The sequence below is a fragment of the Megascapheus bottae genome, chromosome 27, assembly GCF_031878675.1.
Source record: "Megascapheus bottae isolate mThoBot1 chromosome 27, mThoBot2.hap1, whole genome shotgun sequence".
Lineage (NCBI taxonomy): Eukaryota > Metazoa > Chordata > Mammalia > Rodentia > Geomyidae > Megascapheus > Megascapheus bottae.
Window position 1 is genome coordinate 8,246,710 of NC_143535.1, and position 19,416 is coordinate 8,266,125.

The 19,416-nt window shown below is 41.8% G+C and overlaps 2 protein-coding genes across 10 annotated transcripts in view; one reads left to right on the top strand and one right to left on the bottom strand.

Moving 5' to 3' along the window:
- The window catches only part of Usp28 (ubiquitin specific peptidase 28), a 58,885-nt gene extending 47,764 nt beyond the window's left edge, over positions 1-11,121 (top strand). For 5 of the 9 annotated variants that reach the window (XM_090319489.1, XM_090319490.1, XM_090319491.1 and 2 more), the window contains 10 exons: positions 819-1,007; positions 1,472-1,611; positions 1,758-1,943; positions 3,545-3,640; positions 4,179-4,357; positions 4,477-4,555; positions 6,511-6,590; positions 7,219-7,342; positions 8,710-8,905; positions 9,946-11,121. In XM_090319489.1, the coding sequence (XP_090175615.1) occupies positions 819-1,007; positions 1,472-1,611; positions 1,758-1,943; positions 3,545-3,640; positions 4,179-4,357; positions 4,477-4,555; positions 6,511-6,590; positions 7,219-7,342; positions 8,710-8,905; positions 9,946-10,121 (1,445 nt within the window). In that variant the 3' untranslated portion in view covers positions 10,122-11,121. The remainder of the gene's footprint in view (positions 1-818; positions 1,008-1,471; positions 1,612-1,757; positions 1,944-3,544; positions 3,641-4,178; positions 4,358-4,476; positions 4,556-6,510; positions 6,591-7,218; positions 7,343-8,709; positions 8,906-9,945) is intronic. The other 4 variants (XM_090319493.1, XM_090319494.1, XM_090319495.1 and 1 more) reach the window with 2 other exon arrangements.
- Positions 11,122-18,660: 7,539 nt separating this feature from the next.
- Positions 18,661-19,416, bottom strand: Cldn25 (claudin 25). Its single transcript, XM_090319804.1, has one exon. It carries the CDS (start codon positions 19,401-19,403, stop codon positions 18,717-18,719), a length of 687 nt encoding a protein of 228 aa, XP_090175930.1. The 5' UTR covers positions 19,404-19,416; the 3' UTR covers positions 18,661-18,716.

Here is a 19,416-nt window from a genome sequence, read left to right on the forward strand (position 1 = left end):
CTTGTGACAGCTTGAAAGTGAACGCATGGGCCAGGAGTTTGGCCTAGTGATAATAGAGTGCTTGCCTAGCATGTACAAAGACCAGGGTTCTATTCCTTGGTACCATATACATAGAAAAAGCTGGAAGTGGTGCTGTGGCTCAAGTGGTAGAGCCCTAGCCTTAAGAAAGCCCAAGTCAATACTCAGGCCCTGAGTTCAAGCCCAGGACTGAAAAAAAAAAAAAGGTAAATGTGTATGTATCCCTGACATGTGTGCCATTTTTCATCATGGCTTTTTTGAGCCAGGTGTCATGATCCATCTGACTATTGTATAATAATTGCTTTCTAATAATAGCATTGTGAAATTTGAGAAATTATAAATGCCTTGAAATTCATATCTACTTTTTTGAGGTAGATCTGATTCTTAACCAATAATAGATGCAGTAGTTAAATAGGTTTTTTAAAAAAAGTATTTGGCCTGACATTTGTATTGAGTGTATTGATTTTCTGAATTCCTGAGAAATGTTTGGTACGTCACGTGATGGACCACAATTAAATTACCATTCATTCTTTCACTCATCCAACAGTTATTTAATGTGCACCTGTCTGCTAGCATGCCAAGCAGTTACTGATATGCTGTCCTTGACATTGTCAGAATTCTTGATGGATTATTCATATGCTTATATAAATGGATGGGTGAATGGATTCATTCATTTATTTTTAGTTAGGATAAGACAAAAGATAAAATAGTCTGCATTCCTCCTGTGTTGGAAGGATTTGTTTCCTAAATCCCCTTTTCTGGATGCTGCTCCATTTAACTCTGTTTTTCCTCGGAGGTAGCCCCAGGTGAACCAGAGCAGATGCTGGGAGAGGTGGATGCCCTGTCTGTGGAGCTCAAGCATTACATTCAAGAAGATAACTGGCGGTTTGAGCAGGAAGTCGAGGAGTGGGAAGAAGAACAGTCATGTAAAATCCCTCAAATGGAATCTTCCAGCAGCCCATCATCCCAGGATTTCTCTACGTCACAAGGTAGCCAGGAAGGGTATAATGTCAGTGATCCTAGTACATTTACACTGCACTTCCCTGCCGGTCTGCACTCAGCCCAGCAGCTGATGATGGCAGACTTTACCATTTTGTTTATAGTTGGTGTTACACAGTCTGGCTTTAGAATGTGATTTCCAGTGAGCAGAAATAATGTCACAGAGGTGACCTGTACTTTGTGTGTGTAGTTGTACTTCACTTACAGGTTGTAGGAGAGACAGTTGTAGGATTAGAAGGTAGAGTTAATGCGACCCATCCTCCCAGGGAGATCTTGCTAACAGAGAATTATTCATAGGAAGCTTTTATGGCACAGAGAAATTAGGAGTACAGATCTTAATTTATCTTCCTAGCCATTTCTTCTAATCACTAGTCCTGTCGGGAGAATTTGCACAGTTTTTATAAAAGATGTTAGATATCATCAGATGCTAATGCCTTTGTGGATTCTCTGGTAGAGCCACCAGCAGCCTCTCCTCCGGGGGTTCGCTGCTTGTCGTCTGAGCATGCAGTGATTGTGAAGGAGCAGACCGCCCAGGCTATCGCAAATACAGCTAGAGCATATGAGAAGAGCGGGGTGGAAGCAGCTCTGAGTGAGGTGAGCGCAATCGGGAGGGCAGACTGAAGTGGGCCTCATAATTGCCAGCTTTCTCACATTTCCATTATTCTGTGTTTCTGCTGCATTTAACCATCATCTTTATTTCTCCTGTTTTTCCTTATTCTTCTCCATCTTGTTGCCAACAGCTTAAGGAAGCTGAACCCGAGAAGCCCATGCCCCAGGAATCAAACCTGGCAGAGCAGTCAGAACCGTCCCCACGGGCTGATGCCACAGAATGTGCTGCCCAGCCCAGTTCTGAGGTCTCTGAAGTGGAGATCCCCAGTGTGGGGAGGATTCTGGTTAGATCTGATGCAGATGGATATGATGAGGAGGTACAGAGATGAGGCAGGGCGTGGCTCCCTGTTGTCAGTCTTGAGTCCCTTCTGTGACTGCGTAGTCGTTAAGGTGCTTGGCAGTGGCTACTAGTTCCTTACTAAGTCGAGTAATGGACAAAGAGGCTTTCCCATTTTTCACTTCAGTTTCACTCTTCGTAAAGTGTTCATAGTCTCCTATTCCTGTTGTGTCTGCCCCAGTGTGTATATATTCACCCAGCTTTTTCCTCATGTGTATTGGGGGACAAGGGGTACTGCCCACTCTAGTTGTCTCAGATAAGTAGAATTTATTTTTGTTTTGATACTATAAATAAAAATAGCTTTATAGATAATCTTGATTTTTTTTTAAATTTATTTTATTTTTGTTGGTTATGGGGCTTGAACTCAGGGCCTGGGTGTTGGCCTGAGCTTTTTCACTCAAGGCTCTACCACTTTGAGCTATAGCTCCACTTCCGGTTTTCTAGTGATTAATTGGAGATCAGACTCTCATGGACTTTCCTGCCTGGGTTGGCTTTGAACCTCGATCCTCAGATCCCAGCCTCCTGAGTAGGTAGGATTACAGGTGTGAGCCACGGTGCCCCTTCTGTTTTGTCTTTTGAAACAGTGTTTCTGCATTGTCTAGGTTGGCCTCAAACCCATTATCCTCCTGTCTCAGGATTTAGAGTGCTGGCATTATATGCATGCACTACGATGCCTGGTTGAGAATATTTCTTTTTGATATTAGGCTCCTTCAAATAAAATTTTTTGGTTATCTAATAAGCAAAAAAAAAAAACGTGAATTGAAGTTGGCCTTGCTTTTAATTCTAAAACTTAGCAAGAAGCTATGAAATCCTTTCCAGGTGTGCTTCATATAAATAGACATGAGTGCTGTTAGTTTTCTGTCCCTTCCTGTAGGGTATTTTAGGGTCACATTTGTTCCTTTTCTAGTCTCCAGACAACTTCAAATATGTTATCCATCTTGGTAAAACTCCAAAATGTTTCTGTATTGAAACTATTACTCAAGAAATGCAAATTAAAGTGGAATTCTGAGTTCAGATACTTCCCTCTCTGAGAATTATAACTTAATTCTCTGGCAATGTCACATTGGAGATATTTTTGAAAATCTTTCTCTTGGTTTCCTTATATGTGCCAGTCCTGGCATGTGAACTCAGGACCTGAGTGCTGTTGCTGAGCTTATTTTTTGCTCAAGGCTGCTGCTCTACTACATGAGCTGATTCACCTGTGGCTTTTTAAGAATTTTTATTTGGTGGTTCATTGGAGATAAGAGACAATCTGAGTTGGCTTCAAACCTGAGTCCTGAACGTCTAGGATTACAGGAATGAGCCACTGGTGCTTAGGTGGCATATGTCTTTATCTTGCACAATTAGAACCTATAGGTTTGGCATGACTTGTGTTGGTCTAGGTTAGCATTACATAGGGGGTAGAGGCAGTGTACACATATAGACAGAAGGGTGGGTGTGAAAGTGGATTTGTAGTTTATGCTGACCATGTGTCGCACTGCTTTGCTTTCCTTCCACACTGCTCACTTTATCTTCACACAAGCTCCTTCTGAACCTCTCTTCTCTCCTTTTCTCTCTGTGTTTTGTGCTGTCTCGTGGTAGGTGATGCTGAGCCCTGCCATGCAAGGGGTCATCCTGGCCATAGCTAAGGCCCGTCAGACCTTTGACCGAGATGGGTCTGAAGCAGGGCTCATTAAGGTACCTCTGTTTTCACATCTTTAACGTCTATAACCCAGGTATCATGCTGTAGAGGCAGTACATGTATAACCTGGCAGGGTGGGGTTTCAAATAGCGTTTATTAAAGCAAAACATAAAACTCAATACTGCTGTTAGAATTAGCCTGGCCATTGTAATTTGGGGGCCTTCATCTTAAAAAAATAGGACATGGTTTTTAAGGCCCTTGAATAAAATATAAGACACTTGAATGGAATTCTATATATGTTAGTTTTAAAAAATTTAGGTCACTGGACTCAGGGATACAACCCTAAACAATTAGGACTAAGTAGTTGATTTTTTAAGAACTTTCAGAGAAAATGAGTGTCTCCTGAGTGGTGTGTCTTTGTTAGAAGAATGCTAAAGCAGTTTCTTTTTTATGATTTGCCAGCAACACAAAGATTCCCTGATTGCCTTTGTAATCCCTTGATGGGAAGAGGTCCTCATCATCGTGAGGCTCTCCAGCCTAAGGCACCAGTCTCTTTGTGTGCAGATTTCTAAGCATGTGTTCTGTGTTCAACAGGCGTTCCATGAAGAATACTCCAGGCTCTATCAGCTAGCCAAGGAGACGCCTACCTCTCACAGCGACCCTCGACTTCAGCATGTCCTGGTCTACTTTTTCCAAAATGAAGCTCCCAAGAGGGTGGTCGAGCGAACCCTTCTAGAACAGTTTGCAGATAAAAATCTTAGCTATGATGAAAGGTAACAAGGGAATCCTTACTCAGGTCCCTTTTCCCTCTGTGGGATCCGACTAGACTGAGGCCTCTGGCCATGAGCCTATTACATGTCCTTCATTGCCATCTCCATTCTGTCCCACACAGGTCTATCAGTATTATGAAAGTGGCTCAGGCTAAGCTGAGGGAAATCGGTCCAGATGACATGAATATGGAAGAGTACAAGGTGAACCTTTTTAATTGCTTTTTTAAATCTGTAAAATAAAAATATGAATTCCATGGGCTAGGAGTGTAGCCTAGTGGTAGAGTGCTCACCTGGATTCAATTCCTCGGAACCACATACTCAGAAAAAGCCGGAAGTGGTGCTGTGGCTCAGGTTGTAGAGTGCTAGCCTTGAGGAAGCTCAAAGACAGTGGACAGTGCCCAAGCCCTGAATTCAAACCCCCCCCCCACACACACAAAAAAAGAATTCCAGGCACAAAGAGCAAAATGAATAATTTAGTGTTACCACAGATTGTCTTGCTCTCCCTTTGTACAAAAAGACCTGGAAAAGAAGGGAGAATAGGTCAATTATTTTTTCCTACTTAAGCTTTTGATTTTTGAAAGATGGTACAGTTTTCTATGCATTAAAATGCACACAGCTCCTTTTTAAAAAATTTAATTAAATATTATTTTTATTTATTTATTTTTTTGCCAGTCCTGGACTTAAACTCAGGGACTGAGCATTGTCCTTGGGCTTTCTCAGGGCTAGAGCTCTACCACTTGAGCTGCAGCACCACTTCCAGCTTTTTCTATGTATGTGGTACTAAGGAATTGAACCCGGGTCTTCTACCACTAGGCCACACTTCCAGCCCTTGTTTTTTGTTTTGCAGTTCTAGGGTTTGAACTTAGGGCCTTGTGGTTACTAGGTTTTTTTGGTTTTGTTTTTACCATTTGATCCACACTTCTAGTCTTTTTGATTGATTGATTGATTGATAATTATATTACCTTTAAGTAGTTTTACAGTGGGATTACCATTCATGTCAATTTATAAATACAAAACATCATGATTGATATTATTCCTTTTTTTTTTTTTTTCATCAGTCGTGGGACTGGAACTCTGGGTCTGGGCATTGTCCCTGAGCTCTTCAGCTTAAAGCTACTGCTCTACCCCTTGAGCCACAGCACTACTTCTGGTTTTCTTGTGGTTAATTGGAGATAAGAATCTCTTGGACTTTAGTGCCCAGGCTGGCTTTGAACCGTGATCCTCATATCTCAGCCTCCTGAGTAGATAGGATTACAGATGTGAGTCACCACACCCAGCTTAATATTATTCCTTTTTATTTATTTCTCTGGATAGGGTCTCAAATTTTTGTCCAGGGTTTTCTTCGGACTTCAGTCATCCTACTTCCATTTAGTTGGGGTTACAGATAAGGTCCATCTTAACTTGGTTTATTGAAATGGGGTCTTCCTAATTTTTTGCTTGGAATAGGCTTGAACCTTCCTCTTTTTGTCATCCTTGCCTCCTAAGTAACTGGGATTACAGGCTGAAGCCTCTGGACTACACATTGTTAAAAGTCATTGTATTCTGCCCTAGTGTGTTATATAACCAAGTTATATTTTGCACATATATAACAGCCTTGTTCCTCCATCTTCACTATGTCTATGAGGACTAATCAGTACTCCAGAGACCATCTAACCCAGAGCTGAATGACTTTGACATGGATGTTGGAAATTAAAATAAATTAAAACGTTTATGTGAAATAAATACTACTAGCCAGACATGGGTTGCTCACATCTTTAATCCTAGCTACTCAGTCTGAGATCCAAAGGCTTATGGTGCAAAGGTGGCTCAGGCAGAAAATTCCATAAGAGTCCATCATTAAAATAAAAAGCGAAACCAGAGGCTTGTCCCAAATGATACTTTGCCAGCTGAGAAAGTAAGGTGGGTCAGTCATGCATGAAGTCCTGATTTTAAATCCTAGTACTGGTAAAGATGGATTTGAATGGGGATGAGATGGAACACAGATAATTAAAAGTGGTGATGGATTAAATACTGCATGTTTTTTATCTGAAAGTTTATGGTTTTGGACCTGGCCAGATATGCTCAGTAAATGCTTATACTGAATCTGAAACTTGTAGTGGTAAAAATTGCATTAGTTTATCGAAACTAAATCATTAATGGTTGTTATTCTTTTACAGAAGTGGCATGAAGATTATAGTTTGTTCCGAAAAGTGTCTGTGTATCTCCTGACTGGCCTAGAACTTTATCAGAAAGGAAAGTATGTTGTTTTTTGTTTCGCTAAGATTATTGATCAATACACCGAATTGATGCTCAGCTGAGAATTCTAGGGATCACAGGTCTGCCTCACCTCTTTGGTCATTCACACAAGGCACCTCTACTCTTCCCTTCAGTATTGTGGATTGCATTTGCCTGCTTCCTTGGCAGGTGTACACTTGAGCCATGCCTCTGTCTGTATGCCTCTGCTCTTCTTGGTGCTTCATTTGACTTTTCTCTGAACATCACACTTATTTTTCATCCTTCAGCAATAATGGATTAATTGGCAAAGAAAGCATTATGCTAGATCTTCTTTGTGGCAGTTGAATACAGAAAATGGTTTTCGAGTTGGCATAGACCCCAGTGAGAATCTGTTCCCCTTCTTTGTTTCAGATGGAAAAACCGAGGCCCAAGGAGGTTTCCTGATTTTCCTTGAGTTTCTTGTCCCACTTTGGCCCTCAGGCTGCTCCTCCTGTACAACATGCATGACTGTCCTTAAGACTTGTCCGTAATGGTAGTCAAGTAGATTCTTATATTAGGGAGCAGTGAGATTTGACAAAAGAGAGCACAGCTGTGATTTGTCTCCATCCCTTCCCCCTACTGCAGATTAAATTTATCCTGCATTTTCTAAGGTACCAAGAAGCGCTGTCCTACTTGGTATATGCCTACCAGAGCAATGCTGCGCTGCTGATGAAGGGGCCCCACAGGGGGGTGAAGGAATCAGTGATTGCTTTATACCGGAGAAAATGCCTTCTGGTTTGTACCGGTTTGTGTGTGTGTGTGTTTGTGCGTTTGTGTTTGTCTGTCTGTTCCTTGAAGCCATACAATATCCAGCTTAAGCCAGTTAATTATCTCTACCAAATTTCGGTTTTTTCCCCCCAAACTCTCATGCACAACTTTCTATTAGATCAGGGTTCTTCACCTTACTTTAGATGAATTCCATTCTTAAGCTCTCAGCTTCTGAGAGTCAAGTCCCTCTCTCTGCACCCTTGCCCGTGCCGGCATTATTGTTTTTGTCATATTTCTTCCCTAATAGATGGCAAGTTCGCAGAGCATAGATCCTCTTCCTTCTTACTCAGCTGTTTGCTCTGAATCTGGCATCTGTATTCAGGGAATCTATTCAGGGAATTGGTAGTTTTCGGTGTTTCCTGCCTAAAGCTAGTGGATGCAAGTTTGAAGGACTGCAAAGTGGCCCTGATTTTGAAGAATGCTGTGATGAACCACAGATCAGTCCTGCAATTCTGTTAGCACTATTGTCACACATTAGGATGAAAGGCAGATGTAATCCTCTCTGATTCCCCAAGGGAGTATATTGTGCTTGTCCTTTCAGGAAGAGATAGCTTGCCTTCATATTGTGTATGTGTGTTTACTTCCCCCCATTCCCAGGACATTTGCCCTTCCCAGAAGTCAGGGCTATACTTCCACTGCTGTCTTGGTCCTCTTAACACCCAGTGGAGGCCATTACGTCATGGGATACATTCATCTTAACAGCTTCATGTTTTGATTTTTATTTGGATTTGTTAACAGTTACAGATGTGACAGGGCTTTTTTGAAGCTGGGGAGAAAATCATTGCAAACTTAATGATCTGAATTTTAGAACTATGATTTCATATTTTAAATCACCAAATTCAGGTCCGCATCTTGAACATCTCACCTTCCACAGTAGTGCGGTATAGGAATGATTGAGTCTTTTGTTGCTGTTGTTAATCTCCAGTGTGCATAAGAACCACACAGGATGGTTTCAAGCTGGTGAAGCACAGTCTCTCCCTAGTACAACATAAGTGGGCATAAGTGTGCTTTCTGTAGGTGTTTCTAATGCCTTGTGGAGATTGAGAGCCATTAGGTAGGTCTTTTGGTAGAAACAAATACTAAACATGACTTTGACTTGTAAACTTGGCTGCTCTAGCATCACTTTGGGACCTTTTGCTAATTCCCAAATGTCCAGATCATCTACATTCTTAATGAAATCAGCATATGTGGGGTCAGACCAGGAATGAATGGTTTAAAAATTCCCTGGGTGGTTCCACTATGCAGGAAAGTATGGGAGCCACTTGTGTCGGCTCTGTTAAATAGGTGCCTACCTTTTCAGCCTTTTTTTCTCTCATTCTGCCTTTTATCTGTAGGAACTGAATGCCAGAGCAGCTTCTCTCTTTGAAACAAATGATGATCACTCTGTAACAGAGGGGATTAATGTGATGAATGAGTTGATCATTCCCTGCATTCACCTGATCATTAACAATGACATCTCCAAGGACGATCTGGATGCCATTGAGATTATGAGAAACCACTGGTGCTCTTACCTTGGGCAAGATATTGCAGGTGTGTGGTTGTAAGCACTTCTTACAATGTCCAAGGGTTTGAGACTCCTAGAAATTACAACAAACTAATTATTTAGCTCTGGTTGTCAAAGACTGGAGGGAATTGGAACTTCCCAACATACAGGTGAGGGAGATGGGTCTGTGGTGTAGAAAAAAGGGACGGGAACCAGTGCTCTCTCCTTTCCAATTCCTCTTACCTCTTCTGACTGTTGAAGCACCCTCACACACAGCCAGCAAGTTCTAGCAAAACTTGCCACTACTTTCTAGGAATTCCAGGCATGCTTCTGTTTCTCCCTCATTTGACAAAATCCGAATGCTTTCCTAGTTTAAAAATAAAAATCTGTGTATTTATAGACTGATTACCGATGGAATCTTAGCCTTATTTATTTATTGCTTAAAATTGTATGATGTAAGAATATTAAATGTAATGATGTCAAGATTAATAAATTAGTACATGTAGTATTCTTGCTTGTTAAAACATCTTAGAGAAGGAAAATGAATGCCAATTACTTTTAAGTGAGTTCATTTAAATGAGTTCATTAGATTGGAAGGTTGGTACGTTTCTGATATGAATGCTCTTTGTTTCTCACCAATCTAAGGATAGTCCACTGACTTGTATTATTTATTGACGATTCATATAATAAGCAAGTGCTATGTATTTCCTTTTAATGTTTTCAATTTTTATTTAGGCAATGTGTGACATGTAACTTTACTTAAAGCCATATATACACATTTGAAAAGAAATAGTATAATATAGAGAACTTTTTCTAGTTTTAAAAGATGATGGTTAGAAGTCCTATCCATGCTTACAGTAATTATGTAGTTTCCTTCATCAACAATAGCTTGCTTACAGCAGTAACTGAAAGCTTTGGCAAGTAGATCTTCATTCCAAAAAGAATCACCATTTGTTGTTGGGTAGGCAGCATCACATTCTGATCTTTGAGGCTGGATAATGGGCTATTGGATGACATTTCTATATACTTGTAGCTTATTAAAAATCTGTTATGTTGTATGTGTAACCCATCCTGTTTCCTTCTACAGAAAATCTACAGCTGTGCTTAGGAGAGTTTCTGCCTAGGCTTCTAGATCCTTCTGCAGAAATCATTGTCTTGAAGGAACCTCCAACGATTCGGCCCAATTCACCCTATGACCTTTGTAGCAGATTTGCAGCTGTCATGGAGTCAATTCAAGGAGTTTCAACTGTGACAGTGAAATAAGGCCCTCGTGGTCAAGGCCCACCCTGAACTTGGGCTGTCTACCTGTTGCACATCAGTCTGTTGTCATTTCCCTTGGGGAAAGGGATTAGTGGAGGAGTAAGAACCAGATTCACACCATATTCATGCTGTGTGTTTAAAGAAGGATTAAAGATTGCACTGTTTAGGTACCGAATCATGAAAGCTATTTCACTAGCAAAGGCAGGAAGCATTGTATTAAGGTACTGAGTTAAGCCAGAAGACCTGAAATGCCTTCGAACCTACCTTAATGCGTGGACTTTTCTAAGCCTCTTGCCACTTCTTAAATTATGTTTCAGGCATTAGTATTTTTGACAGCAAAATAGAGAAGTGATTCATCAGAACCTGAACCAGATGAGCAGCTACTAGTTATTTTATCAAGCACAGTGATATTTTAAGACTTAACCACCAGAGATTACTAATACAAGCCTTGCCTGCCTCTTGACAGGTGATGGTAAAATGGGTTGTTGATGAACCTCCGCCTGTTTCCATGTGGGTAGAACATAAGGTCCCGTGGCAGGGAGATGATGAAAGTCAAAGGAGAACTGCCTCTCTTCCTCCTTCTCTTTTACATTTCTAAATAAACCAGAAAACCTCATAGTCCTAAGTGAAAGAAAGGAAGCATTGACGACTTGGAACAGAATGGCATTATGAAGCTTGGCTAATGATAGCATTTTAGATCTCGTTAACTGTTTAGGCAAAGTTTTCAAAAACAGGTGTCTAAGGCTGCTACTGGCCCAATAGAAAAATTTAATTCCCCTTTTTTGATTTAAAAAAATAAGGGATGTGGATTTGTAAAAAGAAAAAAAAATCTATCTATATATATATGTGTATATAGAGAAAAAAACAGTTTTAAAGGACTTGTGTCCTTTGGGATTTATGTCCTTGGAAATTATGTTTTAACCAAATTTTAGAGATTAATCATGGTAGGGAGAACACACAACTATGCAGATTTTATAAATGTGCAATAAAAGTATTTGTTTTACCCTTGGTGTTCAGCATGGTTCTTATTTAAGTCTATATTTTCAATTTTGGAAGTGGGTGGAGTTATCAAGCACCTATCTGTCTTTCAGTTTTTCTCCCTTAGAAGGAATAATCGGCAGCAGTGGTTACTGAACAGCACCTGGGTGATGTCAGCTCATTTATCATTTACGTTGCATGTGAAAGTATTTACTTTGAGACCTGTCAGATTTTAGAGTGGGGGGAAAAAAGTGTTCTTTTGTTTTTGTCAGTCATGGGGCTTGAACTCTGGGCCTGGATGCTGTCCCTGAGCTCTTCAGCTCAAGACTGCTGCCCAATCACTTGAGCCACAGTGCCACTTCTGATTTTTCTAGTGGTTAATTGGAGATGAGTTTCATGGACTTTAGTGCCCGGCTGGCTTTGAACTGTGATCTTTAGATCTTAGCCTCCTGAATAGCTAGGATTACAGACATGAGTCACTGTGCCCAACTAAGGTTTTCTTTTTGCAATTTTTTTTATTGAATTTTATTGTCCAGATAATATATAGAGAGGGATTACAGTTATATTTGTCAGGTGGTGGGTATATTATTTCTCGAAACTTGATACCCCTTCTCGTGTTTTTGTCCCCCTTTCTTTTCCCTCTCCCCCTTCTAGTCCTCTTATTTTCCCCCTTCCCTATTTCAAATCAATAAAGTGTATATACAGTATACAGGTATACAAATTCACATACAGTAACCTCATGAGATTAACTATAAGTGGAAAAAAGAAAACAAAAAGGAACAACTTTACATAGTACTTTAAGAACAGCAAGTCACAAAGATAAACATCTTGTTTCATTAACCTAATGGTTCATTTTGTTTAGTCTTATCCTATATGACTTTATATGCACAGCTTTTGAGCTATTGTGGTCCTCTGTTAGGAGAATCCTAAATACATAGTAATTATTACAACTGAGGAACCATAGAGCCTATGCTCCTTTTGGACTGACTAACTTCACTTAATACGATTTTTTCCAAGTCTTTCCATATCCTTACAAAGGGGGCGATGTCATTCTTTCTGATGGCAGCATAGAATTCCATTGTGTATAAATACCACATCTTCATCCATTCCCGACTAAGGTTTTCTTAAAAGTGAACTTGTGGTTGATTACATTCATGATAGGGGTGCATTTGTGTTTTAGAGTTCGTTGCAAATATTGTTTCCAGGAAAGCTGATCAAGTTTCTTACCCATTTTCCTCTTTAAAATCATACACAGAAGCTGGGCATGGTGGCTCATGCCTGTAATCCTAACTACTCCGGAGGCTGAGATCTGAGGATCAAGGTTCAAAGCCAGCCCGGGCACAAAAGGACCTGAGATTCATCTCCAATTAACCTATAGGAAAAGAAACAAACAACAACAAAAAAACGGGAGGTGGGGCTTGGCTCTAGGGTAGGGTGATAGCCTTGAGCTGAAGAGCTCAAGGACAATGCCCAGGCCCAGGGGGAGGGCAGTAGCCTTGAAGTGAAGAGCTCAGGAACAGTGTCCAGGCCAAGTTCAAGCCCCATGACCCACAAAGAATAAATAAATATAAGAGCTGGGAATGTGGCTTAGTGGAAGAGTGCTTTCCTAGCATGCATGAAGCCCTGAGTTCAATTCCTCAGTACCATATCAACAGAAACAGCTAGAAGTGGCGCTGTGTCTCAAGTGGTAAAATGCTAGCCTTGAGCACAGAGAGGCTCGTGGACAGTGCCCAGACCCTGAGTTCAAGCTCCAGGACTGGCAAAAAAAAAAAAATCATAGCACCATTGACTCACTTCCTTTGGGGGGGGGGTTCACCATGGGGCTTAAAGTCTGGGCTTGGGCACTGCCCCTGAGCTCCTCAGCTCAAGGCTAGCTCTCTACCACTTGAGCCACCGTGTCACTTCCAGTTTTCTGGTGGTGAATTGGAAATAAGAGTCTCACAGACTTTTGTGCCTGGGCTGGCTTTGAATTGTGATCCTCAGATCTCAGACTCCTGAGTAGCTAGGATTACAGGCCTGAGCCATCAATGCCTGGCTGTGACTTAACCTGCCATTCGTGAGTAATGTACATAGTGGTTCAGTTCCATTAGGCCACTTACTGTGACCACCTTGGTTTGTCTTGGTGTATCTGTCTTTATGTTATGAGTTTTTAATCACTGCTCCTCTGGCCTTGGTTGTCCTGTCACACCGTTCCTCTGTTTCTTCCTCACGTTTCTTATTAGGCTGTTGGGAATCTACACAGGTGGATGATGTCTGTAGTGTGGGGAGAATACTTTGGATCCTCTCAGACCACCAGGGGGAGTGCTAAGAATGAATTTCATTTTCCAACAGAGCTAGCTGCCTTTTAAGTATAACCTTATTTATTTAGGGCTCCACAAACTAAGATCTCATTGATTTTTATAGTCTTTGGGCTAAGAATGGGCTTGACCTCTTTTTTTTTTCTCCTGTGGGTGGAGGGCAGTACCTCAGGGTCTTAACTTTTGCTAAACATGAATTCTGCCATGTGAGCTATTCCTCCAATTTCCCTCCCCCTCCTTCAAGACAAGGTCTTGCTCTGTAACTCACAGGCTAACCTCAAACTAGGTGATCCTCGTGCCTCAGCCTTCTTTATAGCTGTGACTGTGGATGTGCACCACCATGCTTAGCTGGTTTTGACATTTTTTAGGAGTGGAAAGAAGGAAAAGCAGAAAGTATAGAAGGAAGAAATTTACGTGGACCTTAGCTGAAGTGATTCAAGAGTTTGAGTAGTATATTTCAGCATGGCAGGGTTCTGGAGATTGGATATAGATTTCCATTCCTAACTAGAATCACAATTTTATTTTGTTTTGATTTTTTAAAGCTCCTATAAGAACTGAGACTAAATTTTTACTATATCCTTCAAGGAAAATATAGTGGATATATAGCAAATTGTTAAATGAATGAACAAATGACAGGGACTGAATGAGAGCTGGGTGGTTGTGAGAATGGGGCAAAAGGGGGGAATTCCATTGCGCTAGAACTCTTGGACCTGCAGTTTATTCATTTTTGTAGCTCAGTTTATTGTATTTTACTGTATCTCATAGTTTCTAAGTTGTCACTCGATTTACTTCCAGCTCAGGGGTTAATGTTACCAGGGTCTTCGCATGAATCCTCCGTGTGCACAGGTGCATTTCTCTTGGTTTATAAATAGGAGTTGGATTACTGAGTCATAAAATTGGATGTAGTGTAGGTAAGTAGATCTTTTTATCAGGTGCTACCAGTATTCTAAAATGGCACCATTTTAAGTTACCAACAGTTCGTGGGTTCCAGTTGTTCCAGAATTTCCTTGGTATTTTGTTCTAGCCGGTTTCTTTTTGTTGTCATTTTGTTTTTACAGTACTAGCAACCACAACCTTGTGCTTGCTAATTTATTACTACTGGCAAGTATACTTGAGCCACAGCTCCAGCATTTTTGCCTTGGTTATTTGGGATATGGGTCTTACCTTTTGCCATTATGTGCCCACATTGTGATTCTCCTGTTGTCACCCCACATGGTGGAGATGTACTAGTTCCATGGGAAGAAAAAGTACAAGCAAGAAGGTCTGAAATCATGGCTCCAATTGTATGTGGAGCAGCTAGCTGGCTAGCAAGTTGTGATGTCCTGAGTGCAAACTCCAGGAAAAAGAGAAAGACAACTCTACATGAGACAAGTGAGAAATTTTATTAGTTCTATTAGTTCTGGTGTTTGGACTCAGTGCTTCATACTCTTGCTTGTCCTTTTTGTTTTTGCTCAAAGTAGGTGTTCTGCTATCTCCACTTAAGACTTTTTGGTGGTTAACTGGAGATGGAGTCTCCTAGACTTTTCTGTCCAGACTGGCTTCAAATTGCCTCAGAACTCAGCCTAGGATTGCATGTAGGAGCCACCAGAGTCATGCTAGTTCTATTTTTATTTCTCACTAGTTCCCCAGGTACATACAAACTGGCATTTTTTAGGCACATAGCATCTTCTTCCTCATACTGTCTGAAAGCTGATTCTCAATGGAATGTATATCATACTCCTTTTGGCATGCTGTTCACTGGCTACTTGAGAAATCCCTGTCCCCTGTCTATTAAAAAAGAAAAAGTCCTTGTGTCCTTTAGGAAAGCTGGACAGACATTTTCTCAACAGATCTTTAGTTTCTTTCTTTCTTTTTTTGCAGTGGAGGCTGTAATTAGATGCTTTGGAACAAATGGCTTGAGCACCTGCACACATTGGATTAAGGTGAGGGGTTCAAACCTGCAGCAGGAGCAGGTGAGCAGCTGCCAGCAAGGTCTTATGAACTGGACTTAAAGGAGACCTTGCTCTGTTGGTCCTTGTTTTTTCTTTTAGCTTCAAAGCTAATTTTCCCTTTGGTCTGGTGGATTGTCTAGGAAAGCAAGAGAGGGGGGAAAAGAGCCATAGTATCAAGGCATTGAGTTGAAGTCCTGACTTAATTACTGTCATATAGTAATGACCAGTGCTCAATAAGAATACCCAGACATGGAACAAGTGGCCCAGGCCAGCACCTCCCTTAGAACAAGACCATTTTCTGTAAGGAAACGATCTAGCTTCCTTAGTTTCTCAGTTTCCTTAGCCAAACTAACATGCTTTCCTGATATGAAAAAAAAGCCTTTTAAGATATATATGTACAAGTGATTTGAAGGTTTTTAAATCCTTCCTGGCTATATGAATAGGAAACTTCACAGAGACACACTAATTTAAAAAAAAAAGAAAAAGAAAAAAAAAAGCGGGGCCGGGAGGTTGGCCTAGTGGTAGAGTGCTTGCCTAGCATGCACGAAGGCCCAGGTTTGATTCTTCCGTACCACATACATAGAAAAAAGCTGGAAGTGGTGCTAAAGCTCAAGTGGTAGAGCTCTAGCCTTGAGAAAGTCCACAGACAGTGCTCAGGCCCGGAGCTCAAGCCCAGGACTGGCAAAAAACAAAACAAAGCAAAACAAAAAACGGAAAAGCTGGAAACTGATAGTTCACACCTGTAATCCTTACTACTCAGGAGGCTGAGACCTGGAGGATCATGAAGCCACCCTGGGCAGAAAAGGTCATGAGATTCCCATCTCTTAATTAGAGAAGTGATGGACTGGAGATATTGCCTAAATGGTAGAGCCAGTATGCTTTACCATGGATGGCTTTACGTCGCTCTAAAGTTGAGCTTCCTTTTACATGCCATTCTCACCAAGGCTTATCTGTTTTATTCTTCCCTCTTCATCTAGAACTTCATCTACTTTTTGACAGTTGCCACTTTATAAGGGTCCAACCCATCACTCTCAACTAGGACAAAAACCTATTGCATGATCTGCTAAGTTTGTCACCATTACAATTTGCTTTTATTTGAGTGATTTTGTATTAATAGCCATTTTTTATTTGCCTGAAAGAGGAGCAAGGATCAAGTTTGTTCTTTGCTGCTGTATTCTTGATTCCATGCTTAGGTTGTTTGATAAAGGGATAAATTGTTAAGTGGAGGAGTGGTGGTTCTTTCTCCCAGACACTTTGGATATTAGAGCCTCATTCCTCATTGAAACATGGCACATAGAGGTTTGAACCAATTGAGAAAGGATCGCTGACAAAACCATCATTGGAAGCGGTTTTCCAATTAACTTGAAAAAGCCAGAATTGTCTTTGAGGCAGACTGCTCCTTTGTGCTCAGGGATGTGTTTATCTCAAGGTATTTGGATTTGTACATGTCAAAGCGAATGGATGTACACAGATAAACATATCTCAGAGAAAAAGTATGGTTCCCAAGGAAACCTGTTCAGGCTAGGAAGGTAACATTGTTGGAGATTAAGTTGTAATTGGACAGATCGTTTCCTTACAGAAAATGGTGCCATTCTAAGGGAGCTGCTGACCTGGGCCACTTTAAGATACCTTGTTCCATGTCTGGGTATTCTTATTGAGCACTGGTCATCTCAGGATCTAGGGATAGTTTGAGCATTGAAAGATCCTGGGGTGAGGGGCCGGGAGATTGGCCTAGTGGTTAAAGTGCTTGCCTAGCATGCATGAGGACCTGGGTTCAATTCCTTGGTACCACATACATAGGGAAAAAAAAAAACAAAACTGGAAGTGGTGCTGAGGCTCCAGTGGTAGAGCGCTAGCCTTGAGAAAGTCCAAGGACAGTGCTCAGGCCCTGAGCTCAAGCCCAGGACTGGCAAAAATAAATAAATAAAGTAAAAAAAATAAAAGATCCTGGGGTGAGGAACTCTGAACTGAGCTTGCAAATTAGAGCTTCATCTCACTGGAGAAGTAAAGCATCTCCCCAGTTCAACATGGATTCTGGCATGCCTCTGAACCTACCTGGGGACTCTGGGAACCTTTTGCTTTTCTTTGGGAATTGTTGGCAGGGTCACTGATGACTGTAACTTGGGCATGAGCAGTCAGGCATAGGCCTATTACTGCATGCAGGGCAAGGAAATGGATGGGACTGTTGTTATGAAAGGGGCTTCAGCTGAGAGCTGGTGGCTCATGCCTGTAACCCTAGCTACTTAGGAGACTGAGATCTGAGGATCTTGGTTCAAAGCCAGCCTGGCAGGAAAGTCCATGAGATTCTTATCTCCAATTAACCACCAGAAAATTGGAAGTGGTGTTGTGGCTCAAATGGTTAGAGCACTAGCCTTGAGCTGAAGAGCTTGGAGACAGCATCCAGGCCCAGAATTCAAGCTGCATGTCCAACAACAATAACAAAAGAAAAGAGAGGGGAGCCATAGCCTGGATAGGTCTGGTGATACTTAGGTTACAATGAAAAGGGTTTATAATGAATTTGCTCATGTCAAAGGACATTGCTGAAGAGCTGGTAATTCTCTCCACATTCAGGCACTTAACTGGGCATTGGTGGTGACCAGTGTGATAGGTAGCTGAGTGTTGTGCAAATACAAGGATGGGCCACCCTCCCTCTCCCGCACAGTGACCATTACCTTCTATGAGATGACAATAGACCATAATCTAGTGGAATAATATAATGCAGCCTCATTGCTAAAACAAGAATAGATCTTCCCTGTGGGATACTGAGGATCTGCAGGACAGTGAAGATCTAGTTCGAAGCTCCCCTTCAAATTATACACCAGAGGAGGCGCCCTGCCTTAAGGTACTATTTTGTGTCAATAACATCTATTTTTCTTTTTTTTTTTTTTTGCCAGTCCTGGGCTTGAGCTTAGGGCCTGAGCACTGTCCTTGGACTTTCTCAAGGCTAGAGCTCTACCACTTAAGCCTCAGCACCACGTCCAGCTTTTTTTTTTTGTATGTATGTGGTACCAAGGAATCGAACCCGGGTCTTTGCGCATGCTAGGCAAGCACTTTAACCACTAGGCCAAACTCCCGGCCCCAATAACATCTATTTTTCTAGTTGGATGTACATTGCCTTTCTACACTAGATTTTCTCTGATGAACTCAACCTTCTTAAATATATTTCATCTAGTAAACAGATGATCAAGCACAAACATAAAGCCATGAATATCAAAGCATATTTATATAAACTGTCTTGAATGAGATAGAAGACTGCAGCATAATTAAATCCTTGAGGAATGTTCGCGACCACTCTGCACTAAATGAGGTAAACACAATGCTGAGGGGGTAAGGAAGAGAAAAGATTCTACTGACATTCCTTTCTTGCAGGGATTTCTTTACAGCCTCCAATCCTAGATGGCCAGGTTCGAAGATCGTGTTGCAAGGTAGATTGAGCCATCCAATTCCCCCGCTGGACCACAGGCCGGTTGGGCTGTGGGATCAGCCATCCAGACAACAGGCACATCTTTTTCCAGGCAGGCAGAGAAGATGAAGAGTAGCCCACCAAGAGCCATGAACACACCAGCAGCCCATCCCAGGTAGAGAGCATCTCCAAACTCCCACCGGGGTACAATATCCGGCACACTAGCATCCCAGAAATCTCTGACGGTGGCGTAGGCTACCCAAGAAACTGGAACGAGGGTAGTGGCTGAAGCCATTGCCTCTAGAGTCCCTCCTAAGAGGCAAAGCCGCCTTTTGAATACCCATCCAATGCAGTGAAACTGGAAGCATTCAGACCCACAGCCTGCCAACAGCAGCCCCAGCAACCCCAGGCTGAGGGAAACCACCATAAGGATTCGGGATACCTGGAGCTCCTGGGGCAGAGACAGGAAGGACTTGAAGGCCTTGCACACAGTGCCCACCTCCTCCTGAGTCACGCAGGCCTCCCAGAGTCCCATGATCCAAGTCTCCATCTCATTCAGGTCCAGACTGAGCGTCTTCCATTGGGGCAGGACGGTGGTGACACAGGAACACACCCAGCCAAGGAGAGAAAGGAACAGTCCCCCGAGCTGGACTCTCCCCTGGAAACGCCACGCCATAGGTGTGCCCTCC